The sequence below is a fragment of the Pangasianodon hypophthalmus genome, chromosome 10 (genome assembly GCF_027358585.1).
Source record: "Pangasianodon hypophthalmus isolate fPanHyp1 chromosome 10, fPanHyp1.pri, whole genome shotgun sequence".
Taxonomy (NCBI): Eukaryota; Metazoa; Chordata; class Actinopteri; order Siluriformes; family Pangasiidae; genus Pangasianodon; species Pangasianodon hypophthalmus.
Window position 1 is genome coordinate 25,366,750 of NC_069719.1, and position 20,014 is coordinate 25,386,763.

Consider the following 20,014-nt stretch of genomic DNA (forward strand, 5'->3'; position numbering starts at 1 on the left):
TAGAAAAAAGAAAAGAAAAAGATAAAACTTACAATAACCTGGTCGCATAAGTGCGCACACCCCTTAAACTAATACTTTGTTAAAGCACCTCTTGCTTGTAATAGAGCACTCAGTCTTTCTGGGCAAGTGTCTACTGACTCAGCACATCGTGACTTGGATTTGTGCTTTGGGTCGTTATTGTGCTGCAAGGGGAAATCTTTCCTCATCTTCAGCTGTTTAAACTGGTTTTTGGAGCTATCCATGATCCCTCTAACTTGACTAGCGCCCCAGTCCCAGCTGAAGAGAAGCAGCCTCATAGCATGATGCTGCCACCACCGTGCTTCACTGTGGGTATGGTGTTCTTTGGGTGTTTTAGAATTATGCTCAAAAAGTTCTATAACACATTTTGCCACTTGGTTTGGCAAAATTTATGTGGATTTGGATTTTTTTTTTTTTCATGAGAAAGGGCTTCCGTCTAGCCACCCTACCCCAAAGCCCAAACATGTGAAGAATACGAGAGACTGATGTCACATGCAGGGAGTGACCAGTACTTGCCAGATATTCCTGCAGCTCCTTTAATGTTGCTGTAGGTCTCTCGGCAGGCAGCGTGATAAGTTTTCGTCTTGTCCTTTCATCAGTTTTGGAGGGACGTCCTGTTCTTGGTAATGTCACTGTGGTGCCCCATTTTCTCCACTTGTTGATGATGGCCTTCACCGTGCTCCATGGTACATCTAATGTTTTGGAAATTCTTTTGTACCCCTCTCCTGATCGGTACCTTTCGACAATGAGATCCCGTACATGCTTTGTAAGTTCTTTGCGGACCATGGCTTCAGAAGTCCCTTGAAACCAAGATGATGCCGAGAAAATCCTACAGAAACAGCTGATCTTTATTTGGTGTTAATCAGAATCATAGTGACATACCCCATGATAAAGGGGTGCGCATATTTATGCAACCAGGCGATTGTAATTTTTTTTTTCTCTTTCTTCCTAAAACGTTTCTATTTGTTTTTCTGTTGAGGTTTGTCAGTTGCTATTTCACATTAAAGGTGTAAAAAGATCTGATGCGATTGATCTTGGTTCTCATTTTTTACATCACCAAAACATGCAATTGTAACAGGGGTGTGTAGACTTTTTATATCCACTGTAGCTGTGCTGAAAATTAGGACAGTGAGTTGCTTGGACAGAAGAGTAGTTTATAAGCATAAAGCATAATTTAGTTGTGAAAGTGCAGTGTTTTTTACAGTAACATTTATTTTAAAACACAACATAAAATGACATTTATTCTATGTCAACCATATCAAGGAAAAATACCTTTTAATTTCCCTGCTGTCTGAATTTTCACTACGTTTCAAAAGGTTCCTTATTTTGATTTCATTTTAGAGGAAAAATCCACCCTGAAAAACCTGTGTATTAATTAGGTAAGAAAAATGCGATCAATAACATCCAAGATTTATTTTAGAATGAAATTCTGAGTTGACTTTTTAAGATTACATTTATGTTCATCCACATTTTCACTTTGGTTAACAATTTGCTAAATTACCCCCAATGCCATTCAACTACCTGCTGATAGTGGCATCAGTAGGATTTAGTCCTTGCTTCATCTCTACATAAAGAGAGCGATGCGGCAGCGCTATAGTCTTTCTATCTGTCCATCGCTTATCATCACCTCATCTGTACACTCTGCTCAAACAAACAAAACTTTAAGTTTCAGCAAAACACCATCGTGCTCGTCATCTCACTGATCGCTGACTATCCAAGTCCAGTCTCTGCCATAATGCTGCAATGCAGTACTCGGAAGTCGGACAGTTCCACGTTGATTCTCCAGAGTTCCGATCTAAAAGCGTTCCAGTGTTTCAGCTCGGGAAAAAAAAAACACAGATCCCCAGAGCAAGCTCGTTTGATAAGCATAATAAGTTCCATGTGCTTAACAAAGAGAAATGATGTATAATGTACACATACTGTCTTGTTCATCTTTGCTCACAAACATGATCTGCTACAATGGTCCTATCGCGTTAGTAAATTTGAGCTGAAATAGCGGAATTACGTTACAAATCGAAACTTGTTGCGAGTTCCCGACTCTGCACTGCGTCCTGGAAGTCCAGCGTTTTCTGTCGACACTACTTCTACACTGGTTTTCCTGACACTGAACCTCACAGGAAAATGGTGAGTGAGAAAAGAAGTGCTTGCTCTTTGGTTTTTTTGAGCTAACAACAAAACCTGAATGTTATGATGAAATAATAAACCCTTATGTTTGACAGGATTGAGACGATTGACCACAGTACTGGAAGTTGGCGATAGATTCCAATCATCCCGACAGCTATCAAGCCAGACGATCAGTCGGAAAACATGGTGTCTGCAGCTTTAAGAGGGACGAAAATAAAGTGTGTTGCGTGTCATAACAGGTGTTTCCTTTTTGCCTAGTTTATATTCTATATGGAACTTTTGAAGCAGAGCAACAAAACAGCTTTCTCTGATGCTACTGCAGAGAAAGAAACACAGAGCACGTGTAAATGCAGTTTATATCATTTTATTTCAAACTTATAACGAGCTTAGTTACAGCTAATAACTCGTTACGTTTTAATTGCAGTCCTGACATTAGTTTCGCAAGAGCATTCCAGACCTTGTTAATTGGTAATTAAGCAAAACAAACCAAAAAAAAAAAGACTAAATTATAGCAATTGCATCTACAGCCGAATCGTAACCAGTTTCCAGTATTTTTTTCCGAACTACGTATGACGTAACTTGTTTACGACACGCGTTACATATTTCTAGCCACGCCCCCTTCTTTATCCCGCTCAAAGTCTCGTATCGTCAGTCTGCGAGAGTTAGAATGATGCCACATTCCACACGATATCACAAACCTAATGTCTGCGATTGTTGATTTTTCTTTTCACCATTGGAGCTGCGCTAGAAAAGCCACCCTATGACGTCAGAGCGACACAAACACTCACTTCTTACAAGAATAACAAAAAAACAGCAGCAGCTAATAAACCAGCACCAAACTCACTCAAGACATCACAAATAACAGATTATAAATATATTTAATGTGTTTCAGGGTGGACTTTTCCTTTAATACCACAAGCAACCAGCTGTTTCAGGAGCGTCCATGTTCCAAATGGCAGGAAAAAAAGAAATTTTAAGGTTTTAAAGCAAACATTTCTCTGAGATCTCACTCAGAAAGGTTTGTACAGTATATCCAGAACATTTTCTGCATACAAAAAATGCTATTTAACATTTTTCAGACAAATAAACCTGCCTTGTGCTTGCAGTGTTGGTTGAACTAGCCTACGCCTTTAGCCTAAAAACATGAATGTTTACTGTTACTTAGTATAATTTTGCTATAACGGATATTAATATTGTCTCTCGAGTGATTAATAAGGAATTAATTGAATACAAGCTAACACTCTAGCTCAGAAAACAAGTGTAACAGGAAAAATAAAGCCTGTTAGTTCATGAATTAAAACAAGCTTGTGTTTGTGAGGCGACTTTAGAGGGTTTTTTTGTTTTGTTTTTGTGCGCGAGCGTGTTTCTTACCTCTGCATTGTTTTCCGCCATGTTAAAGCTGAAAGTACAAACTCACTCAAACTGAGAAGAGCAGAGAAGCCGGGATTATCCAACCACACTTCACCATTTACACCTCATACACCTAACCCACTAATTATTTACCAAAATGTTATATTATATTAATTTCATATAGGGTCGGCTAAAGGCTAACATGCTAGCAGACAAAGTCGGGGGGGCAAAAACCAAAGGAATATTTTCTCAGCTTTAACCAGCAACAACCTGCAAAATAGTATCAGCTTGCATGTGAATGTTTTTGTGAACTGAAAAGAAATGCTTCCGAAAAGAATATATAATAATTACAGGGTATATAGAGCTATAATCAGCGTAATCGATTACACAGAGCATCCATCCGCAGTGCCTTTCTCTACCCCATTCCGACACCTTCCTGTGCGCTGATTGGCTACTTGTTCACGCTCACAAACAATCCGCCAATCAGAATGGTGTAGAATTAGGCATTAGCCAATCCTAGAGGGGTAGGCGGGATTTCTCTGACTGTAGTTGTGCCAAAAATAACGCGCGGTTGAGATTTTACAGCAGTTTCCACGCCTGCAGTTTCGGGACGCGTTTTTGATGCATGCGCCCTCTACCGCTTCGGAGGCTTAATAACAATTGATATTTATTTATTCATATTTAATGAAAAATAATAACAAAAAAGCAACTTATTTTCCATGATGTGAAGCCCCACGATGGACGGAAGAAGCCCCTGAATGGCCCCAAGTGTCTCACTAACCGGAAGTAAACTGTTCTTTCAAGCTTAAAAGTCTGATAAGAAAAAAATATACCACAGGACTGTTGAATTGTCTACTCTGGTCAGAAGGTGTTGATTAATTTTTTTTTATAAGAGCAGCTCAAACTGTAGTTTCAGCTGTAATTCAAATTACAGGTTTATATTAATGCACTCATTCTAATAACTCATAATAACTCCTAAGAATAATGCATAATAACGCATTCACTTGGATCTATTTGGTGGCTGCTCTACGTAATCTAAGGCTAATACACAGATATAAAACAACAACAACAACAACAAAAAAAATCCACAATCTATCCATAGTTGATATTCTGAAGCTTTCTGTAAGAAGATTTTTATTTTTTATTTAACATTTATGGAAGGAGTCTCCAGTGTCAACGCTTTGTAACAGTCAGAGGTAAAGCTGTTCCATTACAGGGTTGATTCTGATTTAGGTTTGGGGTCATTTTCTTTCTGTTCCCTTCTCATAAATAACCTGTAACCACATTTCAGATAAATATTTACATTTTATTTTAGATTTTACTTTTTGATTATTTTACTCTGAAAACAGTGTTTGCATAGTGATGGGGTTTATAATTGCAGACAATGCACCAAGAATGTAACAACAACAACAACAACAACAATAATAATGATAATAATAATAATAATAATAATAATAATAATAATAATAATAATAAATGTTAAACCTTTATTTTGATAACGTTTATTTTTACCACTTTTATTTTGAAAACTATCCAACGTGAAATAGAGAAGCCGGAAGTCCGTCTCATTAATGTGGCTCGCTTCACACTGCTAGCTGAGCAATTCCTACGTAGCCACATATTACAGCTTTATCTGGAGTGTTATAAATCTTTTCCGATATTGTTTGGTGGGAAATAAAATGTTCCGTAGGAAGCTTACGGCTTTAGATTATCATAATCCTTCGGGTTTTGACTGCACAGGTAAGAATTTTAATAAAATAATAATCAGGACACATATGATGGGAATGGTCTGCAAGTCCATGCTCCATTTAACAGGATTCTAAAATGGGTCAAATGTCGAATGTGCGAATTCGAATAAATGAACTCGAGTAGTTTAATAAATTAGACACTTTACTAGACTTTATTTATTCGTGGGTTGACATACAGCTAACCTTAAATGGAGTTAGCCTTATTAATATCTATTATTTTTCTATATGTGTTACTGTACATTTATACCACGGCGCTGCTGAATTCTCGAATGTGTTGATTAGTTTACTATAACAGCAGCTCTGAAAGTAGTTCCGGCTGTAACATAAATCACTTGTATGGTGAATGCGCCACATAATCTAAACCTAATAACCTAAACATATAATTGTTGATATGGCGAGGTATTCTCTTTATTTAATATTTTTGGAAGGAGTCTCCAGTCTCAGTGCTTTATAACAGTCAGCAAGTTTTTCCACTATGGCAAAATCTTCAGCCTTTTTTTTTTGTCTCATTAACAAAGGTGTTTTTATGCCTGTGATAAGGTACTGTGGATATAAAAAGTCTACACACCCCTATTAAAAATGCAGGTTTTTGTGATGTAAAAAAAATGACACCAAGATAAATCATGTCAGATCATTTTCCCCTTTTAATGTGATATATTACAACCAATGAAATTCATGTGCAAAACAAGTAGAAATATTTTAGGGGGGGGAAAAAAGAGCAAATATTAAAGGATCTGAAGGGATTTATGGCCAGTACTGGTCACTCCTTGCATGTGACAGAGCACTCTCATATTCTGGGCTGTGGGGTAGGATGGCTAGACAGAAGCTCTTTCTCATGGGAAAAGAAAATAACAAAACATCCAAGCCTGCCCAAATCACCCCAAACCATGTGGCAAAATATGTTATCTTCTGAAGAGACTGAGGTAAAACTTTTTAGGCATAATTCTAAAAGATATGTTTGGCACAGAAACCAGACACTCAAAGAAGCACGGTGGTGGCAGCATCAATCATAATCTGGAGATGCTTTTCCTTCAGCTGTGACTGGGGCTCTAGTCAAGATAGAGGGAGTTATATATAGCTCCAAATACTAGGATATTTTGGCACAAAACCTGCAGGCCTCTGTTAGACAGCTGACGATTAAAAAACATTTCAACATCCAGCATGATGAGGAACCAAAACACAAATTTAAACCAACGAAGGACTTGGAAGATGAAATGATAACAGGAATTAACTTGCGTTCAGTGTTACTATCAATGGATAAAAGGACAACATTTTCTTTACACCTCTCATTTCATTCCTTACATGTTTTGATAGCCTATTTCTACATTTACAAAGCATCAACTACACATACATTTTATATATGAACTCATTTTTTTTTTATGTTTTGCCGCAGTTATGGAGAAACAGGTAGCTCACTCACTCAAGAGGATGTTATAGCCAATTCAATAACTCAATAAATAACTTTAAAACTTTAAAAGCAGGTGAATATGAATGCCAAAAACAAAGTTCCACACCCTCAGTGCTATGACTCCAATGTGTCATTTGTCATTATTTGATTATATTATTATTACTGTAAAGATCCATAACTCTGATATGCTTAACTTGGTGTTTGGTGTGAATTCTGTCTCATTTGTAATTTGTTCAGGATAAAAACTATCTACATGGCTAAATTTAAAACCTGATAAGATTTAGATTAGAGGTTAGATCGAATTTTACAGATCGGCCTAACAGTGCCTCTATGTGGTTGTAATTAATTCTTCTTTTTTTCCATCTCACCCAGATGAAACCGAGTTCAGAAATTTCATCGTTTGGCTGGAGGATCAGAAAATCAGACATTATAAAATCGAGGATCGTGGAAACCTCAGGAACATCTCGAGCTCTGAGTGGCCAAAGTCCTTTGAAAAGGTGATTTTTTTTTTTTTTTTTTTTTAAGAGCATACATAATCTTTTCTACGCAGAGTGGTGCGAAAAGCAAAAAACATCCAACACCTCGTTGATGAGATGATAGAAGATGCTCAGAGGAGAATGGCCAGACTGACAGGGTTGACAGGAAGGCTACGGTAACTCAAATAATCACTCTTTACAACCGTGGTGAGCAGAAAGGCATCTCAGAACGCACAAAACATCGAACCTTGAGGCAGATGAGCTACAACCACAGAAGATCACATCAGGTTCTACTCCTGTCAGCCAAAAACAGGAGTCTGAGTCTACAATGGGAACAGGTTCACTGAAATTAGACCGATGTAGACTGGAAAAAGACCAGGTGATGTTCTTCCAGTCTTCAGCTGTCCAGAATACTCCAGAAATACTCCAGTGTTTACGAGTTTATTCTGTAAAATGAGCTGTTTATTATAGCAATTTAAAAAGTTTATTAGCAAAAAAAAAAACATAGCTAGTTAAAGTCCTTAATTGTACATCTAGCTATCTGTAAATTTTATCGGTTTAGACTGAAGTTAAAGTTTAGCTATTTTGGCTGATATCTAGAACAGGGGTTGTGAGCTGATGGACTGTGGTCTGGACACAACGAAGTATTCCAGTGAATTGAAAAACACTGTAGCAGAACTGATCTTGTTGGGGACGGGACTTGTTCAGACTCTCTAGTGGCACTCTAACATGAGTATATATGTATATACCTGCATATATATGTAAATACTTAATACTTGTGTTTTCAAGTGATGAGACGGCTTGTTAAAAAAACGTTTAAAATAGATGTCTCACATCTGTTCAGAGTCTGTGGCTCTAGTCAAAAATGGAAACGTGAAGCGAACAAAACATAACCACAGATTTTTGGCCATAATTCTAAAAGGTATGTTTGGCACAAAAACAAGGCAGCTGATCACCAAAAGAACACCATACTCACAGTGAAGCATGGTGGTGGCAGCATCGTACTATGGTGCTGCTTCTCTTCAGCTGGGACTGGGGCTCTAGTCAAGATAGAGGGAATCATGGATAGCTCCAAATACCAGGATGTTTTAGCACAAAACCTGTAGGCCTCTGGGCCTCTGTTAGACAGCTGAAGATGAAGAAAAAATTCAGCTTCCTGCATGATAATGAGCCGAAGCACAAATTCAAACCACAACGTAATCATTAATCATTAACTTTTAATTGATGTGACCATTCAGTCATTTTAGTTGTTTATCCAAAACTGTGTAAGCTGGATCATGAGGTGAATTTTAGTTGAATGATCTAGAAGCATGCTCTTCTTGACTTTCAATGCTTCTCTAGCATAACCAAGTGCAGACTAAATGCCTCAATAATCATTTATGGTGATTTTCAGATCACTAATCCGTAAATGTTTTTTTTTTTCTTTTCTGTTTGTTAGTATCTACGAGACGTGAGCTGCCCATTCGGTGTTCAGGAAAGGTGCGAGGCCATCGACTGGCTGCTGGGTCTCGCAGTTCGGTTTGAATACGGTGACAATGGTACTTTTTTTAAAAATATTTTTAATCGATTAAGAAAGTATCTACAAATAACAAGAATCTCCAATATCACTGGTCCTGCATGGGAAATATGGTCTGACTGTTGTGGGAGGAGTTTTGAAGTTTTATCAGTAAATGTACAGACCACTAGATGGCAGTGTTGCCTTAAATTTTCTGTTCATGAACACAATTCCTGTTTGTTTTTTTGTTTTTTTTTTGTTTTTTTTTAACACACCCATTTCACAACTTGGAAGTGTGGATCAGCTACACCAAAGGAGTGTAACCTTCTTGACCTGTAACTCCTTATTGATGTAGAAGCGAGTGCATATTTGTGCACACAGAATGATGTATGAAAATAAGTGGACACAGGATTTAAGTATTTTATCACTGCTTCTTACACACATTTTGTTTTTGTTTTGATTTTATTTTATTGAGAAAGGAATTGTCAGATTATAATTCATATTGTAAGTTGTGTTCCTGAAATCTACACTGACTTTGACTCGTGCCTCTGAGTCCCTCATCTAACAGCCTTCATTCAATTCACCGTTATTTTAAACTAAATGTGTGTTGTATAAAGTTTAAGTCACCAGGTTTAAGGTGGATTTCTGGTTTTTATTTTCACCATATGGCACTGATTCAGGAGGGAAGTTCTTCAGTTCTAAGATTTCTAACACAGCTGTAACTAGAGACGTAGGGTTGCTGGGTGTTTTTTTTTTTTTTTTTTTTTCCTCCATAGTAGCATGTGTGTTCATATGAAGTTTGTGTGCTTTGACAGTGGAGAAATACAGAAACTGCACACCTGCAGAGGAGGTGAACAACGCAACACAAAAACCAGCCGACCCTCTCATTAACCTGGACAGTGAGTGCTTCCTCTTACCTCTTCTCTAATAATAGTCTTAAACTTTTCTCTCTCTCTCTCTCTCTCTCTCACATTCATTCTCTGTTTCTCTTTCACACTCTGTTTCTTCCTACAGTGACTCTCTCACTCTGTCTCTCCCACTGTGACTCTCCCTCTGTGTGTCTTTCTCATTGTTACACTCTCTCTGTGTCTCTTGTTCTTTCTCTCGCTCTCTTTCTATGACACTCTTTCCCTGTGACTTTCTTCCTCTGTCTCTCTTTCTCACTCTGTGACACTCTCTCTGTGACTCTTTTCTCTTCCTCTCTCTCTCTCTCTGTGACTTTTTCTCTCCCTCTCCCACACATGCTGTGTCTGATACACTCTCTCTGTGACTCTTTCCCTGTGACTCTCTTTCTCTGTCTCTCTCTCTCTCTCTCTCTCTCTCTCTCTCTCTCTCTCTCTCTCTCACTCTGTGACATACTCTCTCTCTCTCTCTCTCTCTTTTTCTCTTCCTCTCTCTCTCTGACTCTTTTTCTCTCCCTCTCCCACACATGCTGTCTCTGATACACTCTCTCTGTGACTCTCTTTCTCTGTCTGTCTCTCTCTCTCAATTCAATTCACTGTAATTCAGGTGAGCTTCATTGGCATGACTCTGTTGTACCACAGGGTTGCCAAAGCATCGATTAATACACATTTAATATATTTTAAAACACATTTAAAAGATTACAAAAAACATATATGGGAACATACACAAAAAAGAAAAGAAAACATTGCAAACAAATGACAAAAGAGAACAATGGGAAAGAAGTGTAAAAGGTGAATGAAAATAGCAGTTTCCATAGTACTATACTGTATGTTAATGTAGAGTCAGCCTCTCTCCCTCATATCCTTCTCTCTCTCTCTCTAATTCTTTCTTTCTCTCTGTGATTCTCTCTCTCTCTCTCTCTCTCTCTCTCTCTCTCTCTCTCTCTTTCTCTCTGACTCAGTGGGCTGTGTGTGTTTGTGTAGTTTATTTTTAAGGTGCAGTTTTACTCTCTCAGGTGGTTGTACTTTTATTTTTTTAAAGCTATATAAGTCTAATATTTGTAATTATTATTACTATTAATTTGTGTTTTATTAAACCCGTATCAGTGACAGAATTGCTGTTGGTTGCTTTAATATCGAATCCCTAAAACTGAACCTGCGTTTGTTATTTAAATGAACGGGTTTGTGTTTTCTCCAGGCAACAATCCTGATTTTAAGGCTGGAGTCACGGCCCTGGCAAACCTTCTCAAAATTCAGAGACACGATGACTATCTGGTGATGCTCAAGGTGAGGAATAAACAAAATTCCCAAACCTATCTGAAATCCGATTTAAACCGCTTTATTTAACCATTGTTCTTTATCTAATAGGCCATTAGGATCCTTGTCCAAGAACGCTTGACTCCTGACGCCATTTCAAAAGCCAGCAAGGCAAAAGAGGTCAGTAATTAAAACCCAGAGCAGGAGTATTAGACAGACAAGAGTTTGCTCTTAACAAAGTGTAGAAATAGTTCTGATTTTTAGCTCCATATATAGTAAATAAACAATCCTGAGTATATTTTACGCACTCGGAATCCACCTGTAAAATCAGTTCTTGTTATTCATACATACTTTTTTTTTTATTGGGCAAATTAAATATTTTTGATGTATAATACGCTTCTTTGTTGCTTATTTAGGGTTTGCCAGTTGCTTTGGACAAGCACATCCTAGGCTTTGACACCGGCGGTATGTAGAGAACGTATTTTGATCATTCTGTTATGATTCACATCTGGACAAACTCCATTTTTAACCTCTTAGGAACAGGCATGTTTCAGCAATAGCTTGACAGTGTATTGTGATATTTATCATGGGAAACTTATCCTCACTGCTTCTGTGGGGTATTTATGCAAGTTGGATGGAGCCCTGCTGTGTTTTTCACTTCAGTGCAGTTCTTAAGGCCGGTGAGAACGCAGCAATCAGACTCGGGCACAGAAACAAAGTAACTCATCAGAGAGCTTTTGAACAAGATGGTCTCAGTCCACTTCTGAGTGAACTCTGGTGTGGTTCAGTTGCGATATGACTTACTGCAGGAACATGCTGTGTATTTCAGGTTGCTGCATAGAGTGTTACTCTAAAAGATAATTAAAGGTACAAGAGTAGTCCTTAAGATCCAATTATGTACCTTAAATCATTTTTAATGGTACGCTGCGTTGACATTTCCTTGTAATAGATACACATTAAAGGTACAAAGGATGTGTCCTTGAGGGTACTACAGTAGTGAAAGGTTCAGTTTAGTACTTTTTTTTCCTTTTCGAAGAGAGTACGTAAGCAAATAGCAAAAGAAGTATCAATTTCACAATAAAAATATGAGACCCAAGTTGTATGAGAATTCAGGTCCCGACCTGTACAGCTCTGTATTAAACCTGATAAGTAATGCTGGACATTTTCTTTTCACCTCTAGACGCCACTCTGAACGAAGCGGCTCGTATCCTCCGGCTCCTGCACATCGAGGAGCTGCGCGAGCTCCAGACAAGAATCAACGAGGCCATCGTGGCTGTGCAGGCCATCATCGCCGACCCAAAGACCGATCACCGTCTCGGCAAAGTGGGCAGATGATCACACACTCCGTGGACGGCGTGAAATGGAACAGGACGATTGGTGTTTAATTGTGCCATGATTGTGGAGAAATGAATTTGAAAACGAAGATTTTTGCGTTGCCCTTTAGACCTAAAAAGCTCAGAAATGTTTTTGGACATTTGGAGAATATATGAGTTGCACCATCAAACAGTACATTAACAGTTTTTTTCACTTATACAAAGCACTGTGCGTTTCCTGTAACAGATCTGTTTCGTTGGAAATGATGAAGTGGCTTTTGGACAGCAAGTTTTTTTTTTTTTTTGTGGGTGTGTGTTTGTTTGAGACTTGCTTTTTCTTTCAATGAAAAAAAGATAAAACTGCAAAGGCATGTGTGCATACGTATAAATTACATTAATGCAAAGATTGGTTGTGGGTTTTTTTGTTTGTTTTTTTTTTTTTTAAAAAACACAGAAACAAAGATACTTTAATGCACCATAAATATGTGGTTTTGCTTTGGCAGTAACTCGAGCTCAGTGTTGCTCAACTCCCAAATCCAGCTGTGCCAAATAGTCCAGTTCATTTCATTAAAGCAGCAGTTCAGCCAAAAGCAAAATGCAGCCCATTTCCTCTTCAGTACAGATGTACTCTATTGGCTAAGGCATGTTTGGCGTCTGATGTTTGGAAGTACAAGGCTAATGTAGCTAACAAGTAAGGGAATTATATAACTACCAATTAAGCATAGTGGAAACTGTAGGTCTAAAACATCACACACTGACGTTAAAAGATTCTTGGCCTCATTTATCAAATTTGATACACATTAATTTATGTGTAGATTGTTTGCACAAGAAATGTGATAGTGAAAATCCAGTTTGTTCGGAAAAACGTTTATATCCTCCATTTCATATCAATGACCATGTGATGCAAGACCAATGATCCATAAATGAAGACAAATAGACTAGCCATTCAATTAGGACAAAAGAAATGGCACTCTATAAAAGGAGGAAGTGTTAGTAAGTGTGTCTATGGTAGCTGATTTAGGAAGATTTAGCACACACTGCACTTAGGAGGTGCTCTTTCAATGTTTAGTGGTCATTTTTTGTGTGAGCTTTGCCTTTTATAGAGTTTGTGGGCGTCGGTAAATGCAAATCAGCTATGCTATGAATGCACTTGGTAATTTACGGATAATTGGCACACACCTGAATGGGAAGGAAATCAAATTTTACACACAACTATACTAAAAATGTAAGACAACAGGAACTACCTGCTTTCGCAGATGTTCCACAACATTTAAATGTAACTATAAATGGATAAAAATGATAACGTGTCATTCTTAAATAAATTTTTAAAAACTGTTGGATGTGGTATAAGAGCAATACGCCACTTTGTGACATACTGTCATCAACTTTCAGAGAGGTCACAGTAACTCCGCTTCACATCAGGCCACATCACACCACCCCATCGTTGATTATTTTCCTATAACAGTATGCCACCAAGTGTTTTATTCCTTACATAATGTATAACTGATTATTAAAAACACAAAGTCAAATTGTGAATCACTTTTTATTGTTATAAATATCACATCTTACAAAAGATAAAAAAAAAGGTTACAAAAAGGGACTGTAGTAAAAGAAAAACATCGGCTATGTTCAATGCATTTCCATACGTCGGATTCTTATTAGTGCACAGAGGGCTCCAATACTGCACACGTGTATAAATGTATTTATACACATGAACGTTTTGCACAAAAAAAAAACTATAATTTGGGCCTCTTTGGCTTTCTTTTATTAAAAAAAAACACAAAAATACAGTAGAAAGAAATGAGGTATAAAACAAATGTACAAAACTAAACAGGGAAAAGAGTCACCTTTTCTTGGGGGGTTTATAAAGATGCAGGGGCTTTGGCAACGGCTGAGAGAGGCGTTCGTTTCCCAACGTGTGAACACTACAAAAAAAACATCCTTGAAAAATAGCACCATGTAACAGTGGCTCTGTTATTACGTCCTCTCTGAAACACACAAAACAGCTATGTTAGTCATCGGAAATCCTCCTCAGAGCCATCTCTCTCTCTCTCTCTCTCTCTCTCAGCAAACATTTCATTTCTGCATGAAACACACTCTCATCTTCTGGGAAATGCTTTGAAGCCTTTGTGTCCCATTTTTTTCAACACTTTTTGTCCCAAGTACCGTCATTTGGCTCCAGGTGCCCTTTACTGTGTGTGTTTTTGGTCTGTCATTTTCATTCATTTGCCTTTATTAGCATGTCAACACAAATACACATATGTGCGCACACACACACACACACACACACACACACACAGAGGATCTACTGTGTGTCTTAGAATTAGGCTTTGAAAAGACATGGAATAATAACAGTCTGCTTTTTATTACGTTTGCTTACAAATGCACATTTTCAAAGAAGATAAGCAGCTGAGTCATTTAGTCTGAGAAATTTCTACGGTATGTGTTAAAGACTGTACAGTTACCTGTTTAAAAATTGACAAGCCTGAGTTATACATTGTGTATAGCGATCAGATTTCTGTATAACAGAGTCATACCTGTTTTGTGAATTCATAGTATACATTAAACCATTTGTAGCATTATAATTTTTATTATTTCAGTATATATTTTTAAATTTCACTTTATTAGGGGATTGTTTGACCCTTATCTTCTGTACAGTTAAAACAAAAAAATCCTGTGCCACATAGAAAAGCAGTCGTACTGGGTGAAAACATGAAATGCAACACACACACACACACACACACACACAGTATTGCTTTTCATTAGTGACATAAAGAAAACGTTCCACACTGAAAAGCAAAGCTCTTACTTTGCTTGATCCTTTGAGTGATTTTTAAAGGAGATTTAGCAGATTGCTTTTTTAAGAATTAAACCCTGACAGAACCGAATGTATTTTCCAGTTGCTCTGCTTTTCACTTTCATCAGTGTGTTGCACTTGTGCCACAATGAAAAGCAATCACTGTCCAATCACAGCCTTAACCTGTACTCAGGATTTAATCAGAGCATGAGAACACAATCTGAAGGTGAGATTTTTCCAGAAGGCGTTGTTGTCCATTTAAAGGAACGGCCACTATAATTTCTTATTGGCTCGTTGTTTCTTTTTTCCTGTTGCACTGATTGTTACAGGATTTCCAAAATTACTACTAAAACGTAATAAAAGTGCTAATATGACTAAAAAATGCTTACAGCTCACAAAAGGGAGAAATAGGAGCCATGTTATGAAATTTCTTACACTTGCTTTCAGCAATGTTGCATTTCAATGTGGCACGACTGCAACACACTGATGAAAGTGAATTGCAATGCAATAAAGTATAGATTCAATTCTTAAAATTGCATTTTCCTGTTGATTGTTTTTCACTGAAGAGATAAAGCCACAGCAGTGGCTTTAAAAAGCAATGCAGTGCAGGTTTTGCTTTTCAGTTTGGCACGTTGTCCTCATGTCACAAATGAAAATCAAAAGCGTCTGTATTTTGGCCTTGTAACAAGGTAAAATTTAAATAAACATTATACTGTAGTTGTATTATTTTAACATTTAAATACACACCCTGGGTGAGTTAGACAGAGCTCAACTACTATGAGAGGGGGAAAAAAATTATAAATGCATAAAATGTACCCTATAAACAGCTGGAGGAGGCGACAGTGATGCCGTACAGATGTGAACGCTGATCAGGCAGATACTCATCTGTAAAATGGCTTGAGTCTCGACTTACACCAATGACTCCATCCCTGAAACAGTAAGGACGTGTGTGAGAGAAAGAACATCCATAAAGAAGATCGGGAACTACTCATGTGAACGTTATGTGGAAGTTCTGAAGTATCTACATATATAAAATATCTACAATAACATAAGTATTATAGTATACCAATTAAAATAATTAGTCTTGTATTCCACATAAGTGCTAATTGCACTAAAATCTGCTTAATTAAGCTTTATTGTGAGTTGGAGTTGTTATAGTTCATAGGTTTGTGGTCTTAACATATTTATTTCTATGATATTGTATTTATATGATTAATTAATTAATATACTAAAATGTTAATAAATACAATTTAGGTTCTATTTCATTTTATAGTATGGTTTAGTAAATATTATCTACTAATATCTGTCAAATGAAATATATTTTAAAGATAAGCATGACCTGAATTCTAGTACCCTTATATTATATTATATTATATTATATTATATTATATTATATTATATTATATTATATTATATTATATTATATTATATTATATTATATATTATTTTGTTTGTCATTTTTTTCCTCATTTAAAATTTGAATACAATTTAAAAAAACAGAGCTTTCATAACATATTCATAAGCTTTGAACATGCATTTTGCAAAGTAATACTAGTGGATTTAAGTTAGTCTTAGGTCAAAACCTGTAATATGAATATAATTTGTAATATGAATATTAGATATTGTTTATGAGGTGTACTCCTGTGTGTTTATTTGATAGAGAAAGCTGAGAAAAAAACTAATTTATCATTATGGGTTGAATGAGACTAAATTATGCATCTGTAATTATTATGTAATAATAATGCACTATGTAATTAACAAACTAATAACTTGCAAGATTAAAAAAAAACTTGATCCATGGTAACAAAAGGATTCTTTAATGTAAACAAAAACTATATGTTTATGAGCTGTGCTTAGAATGTTATAAAAACCTTACGTGGGTATCAAATAAGTATGTGTTACCCAATTTATTTTATTTAAGGTTATAAATTAGATTAAGTTATATAATTTATACATATGATTATTATCCTCTTTCAGTCTCTATCTAAACACTAATAGCTGGATATTTACCTATATTTAGGATCGACCCTGCTTTACTATTCATGCCTAGTCTAGGCTGGTTCATTACTCTTACCTCCTCCAGTCTGTGTAGTAGAAGTGATTGGCGTAAAACACCATGCTGAACGGATAGTTCAGGTTGCTGTGAATCACGTGTCGGCCCGTCCCATCAGGCGCGATGCACTCCAAACGCTTTGTCCCTTTTTTCAACACAAAACCAGAAGGGTTGTTTAAAATTGAGTAAGGAACTTCTCTCTTTTTTCTTCTCTCTCATTCTCATCATCACTTACATACACTTCAAATTTACAAATTTACCTGGGAACATTAATGAAAGAAAACTCTTTGGTGTAGTTCTTGTTCTAGCTCTTTCCTGTTAGTTTTACTGTAGTTACTGTATCATTTATGTTAGTTATTGAAAAACATGCTTCAAAATAAATTAGTGAATAATAAACTGGGAGTGTAGGAGGTTAACATTTTTTTTCTAAGAGAGTTTAGTTGTATTGTAGGAAAATCTAGACAGACAGCATGGCTCTGTGAGCAGTCAAAAAATTTGCCATGGTTAGGTAGAGTTTCAGTAGTGTGATATTAAGAATATGGTTTATACAGTACCTGCATCGGCCCAGCAGATACGACGTGTTGTGGGGTCAATCGTCAAAGCATTAGGGAGCCCAATGCCGTCCTGCACTAGCACCCTCCTGTTCTGCCCTTCCACGGTGGAGCTTTCAATTTTCGGGGCTTCCCGATTCCAGTCGGTCCAGTACAGAGTTCTGTAATGGGGCAAACACATATTCGTTCATTTATATATATATATATATATATATATATATATATATATATATATATATATATATATATATAATATCTATAGTAACAACTTAAACAAAGACTTGTATGGCAAACACGCCACATAAATGAATTAAAAAAATTGATATGGTGATTCTTTCTGTAAGGGGATGCTTATGTGACATTTTTGGAAGGAGTCTCCAGTGTCAGTGCTTTGTAAAAGTCAGAGATAAAGCTGCTCCTTCATGGGAGTTTTCAGGCAGAGTTTGCTGTTCATGGTTTCTTAGTAACATGACAAGCTGCAAATTGGCAAATTGCTGAGAAATAGAACTTATTGTAGGAAAACAATCAACTAATCATCGCTGCATTGTTGATTATTTCCCTATAATTCCTAAATACCACCCATATGGATATCTGGATACTATTGTACCAAATGACTTGTCAAACAAAATGACTTGTCATTAAAGCAACAAAAAAAATGCATGGTGAAGAATATAGCTGGAAGATCACTGGTGAAGTATATTCATGATTGCGGGCTTCACTGACCAACACTTTCATAAGGTCTGGAATTTAAATATACAGCCCTTGAAGACATAAACTTAGAAGATTAATGTAAACTACTAGTATACACACATATACACACGTGCATGCTCACATGCTATTCTGATTGCACATGAGGTTTAAGTTACATTTCCACACATGTGCAGATGGATGGATGTGTGTGTATGTATGTGTGTGTGTATGTGTGTGTGTGAGTGGGAGTAATTTTCTGGACCTCCCCTAAGACATGACACTCACATCTGCACTCTCGACTCATTTCTATCAGCTTTTGATCTACTTCCACACAGTTCATTTCCATCACACTAGAATTTTATTCCTGTTTATTAAACACTGTGTCATTAATAGATATAGTGTTGTATAGTGTCTGTGGAATTATTTTTAATTTAAAATGAAAATAAAGAAGCTTTGACTCATGAAAAGAGAGGGTAAGTGTGTAGAAAGAGGATTAAAGCACTTACCCTGAGAGAGAGTCCACTATGATGGCTCTGGGATTAACCAAATCAGTGTTGAACAGAACACGTCGGTCGCTTCCATCCAGTTTGGCCGTCTCGATTTTATCTGGCGTGCTGTCTACCCAGAACATCCTCCTGCGTGCCACATCCACGGCTAAACCCTCTGGGCTCATGAGACCTTAAAAACAAGAGCGCTAACTCAGACACTATTCTCATGAGTTTTCCTTAATTATAAAAAACAAATGCAAAATATTTCTTAGTTGTTATTTTTTAAGGCAGTGTATGAAAGACAAAAAAAAATTGGACAAAGAAAATTTGTACAAAAATTTTTTCATAAAATCTCAATTTTAGACATGATATTTTCCTCTGATTATTAAAGGTGTAGACTGAGAGCCCAGCCAACCTGATGACTATGGGAGAATTCACTATTAATAAAAACTATTACCCTTTAAAATTATTATTTTGCAACTACTATATATATATAATTTATACTATATATATACTATATATATATATATATATATATATATATATATATATATGTATATATCCAAATCAACCAAATCAAGCTTTTCCAAATCAAGCCCCAGGCTTCCTTTTTTTTTTCTCTGATATCTGATCCACCATTTGTACTGGTATTGGGCCGATACCGATCCTTTGGAATCAGATCTGTGCCATGTATGGATATTTTAGCTTTTATATTTTAGCTATTAACTACAGAACCCATACTGTACATGGTCATTCATATTTTATATGGCTAAGAGCACAGTGTGTTAAACACAGAATTCAATCTCTGCATTACCGGTGTTAATGAGAATCTCAGGCTCTGATCCAGGCTCCAGAGCGGCTCTGCTGATCGTTCTTCCAGCAAGATCCGTCCAATAAACCTTCCTTTCTCTGCAGTCGTAGTCAATACCAACCACTATGGAGCCCTAATGAACACACATTTAGCAAGGAATTGAAGTCTGTGAAATATATGGAATATTTCCTGTATGGAACAGTACAAAAGGCATTAAATTTTGCATTTTCTGTCATATATATATATATATATATATATATATATATATATATATATATATATATATATATATATATATAGGTGTAAGGATATAAGGTATATGTCAGAATAAATAATGACATAAATTATTCAATATTGTTTTTTAACCTACTGAAGACTAAGAGTTGTATTCAGAATTTGTTAATTAAGTCCAAAAGTCATGTCAAAATTTATGCAGGGAAAGTTACTGGTATTCAGAGTAGAGTTATGCAGCTGCTTAAGTCAATTTTCTAGGCTCCCTATTCAGACTATACGAATGTAATTATCACATTAAT

The 20,014-nt window shown here is 36.5% G+C and overlaps 3 protein-coding genes across 7 annotated transcripts in view; 1 reads left to right on the forward strand and 2 right to left on the reverse strand.

Moving 5' to 3' along the window:
* The window catches only part of si:ch211-266o15.1 (zinc finger MYM-type protein 4), a 36,818-nt gene extending 32,573 nt beyond the window's left edge, over nucleotides 1–4,245 (reverse strand). Inside the window, exons 1-2 of one of the 5 annotated variants that reach the window (XM_053237386.1) lie at nucleotides 3,514–4,233; nucleotides 535–847 (exon numbers count right to left, since the gene is read on the reverse strand). In XM_053237386.1, the coding sequence (XP_053093361.1) occupies nucleotides 535–847; nucleotides 3,514–3,521 (321 nt within the window). In that variant the 5' untranslated portion in view covers nucleotides 3,522–4,233. Of the gene's footprint in view, nucleotides 1–534; nucleotides 848–3,513 lie in introns of all 5 variants that reach the window. The other 4 variants (XM_053237383.1, XM_053237382.1, XM_053237385.1 and 1 more) reach the window with 4 other exon arrangements.
* Nucleotides 4,246–5,048: 803 nt separating this feature from the next.
* On the forward strand, nucleotides 5,049–12,495 carry rtraf (RNA transcription, translation and transport factor). Its single transcript, XM_026926027.3, has 8 exons — nucleotides 5,049–5,232; nucleotides 7,021–7,145; nucleotides 8,563–8,662; nucleotides 9,435–9,518; nucleotides 10,720–10,808; nucleotides 10,890–10,958; nucleotides 11,195–11,243; nucleotides 11,959–12,495. The coding sequence occupies exons 1-8, from the start codon at nucleotides 5,172–5,174 to the stop codon at nucleotides 12,111–12,113; spliced, it is 732 nt and encodes a 243-aa protein (XP_026781828.2). The 5' UTR covers nucleotides 5,049–5,171; the 3' UTR covers nucleotides 12,114–12,495.
* Nucleotides 12,496–13,620: 1,125 nt separating this feature from the next.
* The window catches only part of nid2a (nidogen 2a (osteonidogen)), a 50,220-nt gene continuing 43,826 nt past the window's right edge, over nucleotides 13,621–20,014 (reverse strand). Inside the window, exons 28-33 of the mRNA XM_053237542.1 lie at nucleotides 19,485–19,614; nucleotides 18,689–18,860; nucleotides 17,496–17,653; nucleotides 16,963–17,086; nucleotides 15,705–15,817; nucleotides 13,621–14,079 (exon numbers count right to left, since the gene is read on the reverse strand). Coding sequence (XP_053093517.1) covers nucleotides 15,706–15,817; nucleotides 16,963–17,086; nucleotides 17,496–17,653; nucleotides 18,689–18,860; nucleotides 19,485–19,614 — 696 coding nt within the window. The 3' untranslated portion in view covers nucleotides 13,621–14,079; nucleotide 15,705. The remainder of the gene's footprint in view (nucleotides 14,080–15,704; nucleotides 15,818–16,962; nucleotides 17,087–17,495; nucleotides 17,654–18,688; nucleotides 18,861–19,484; nucleotides 19,615–20,014) is intronic.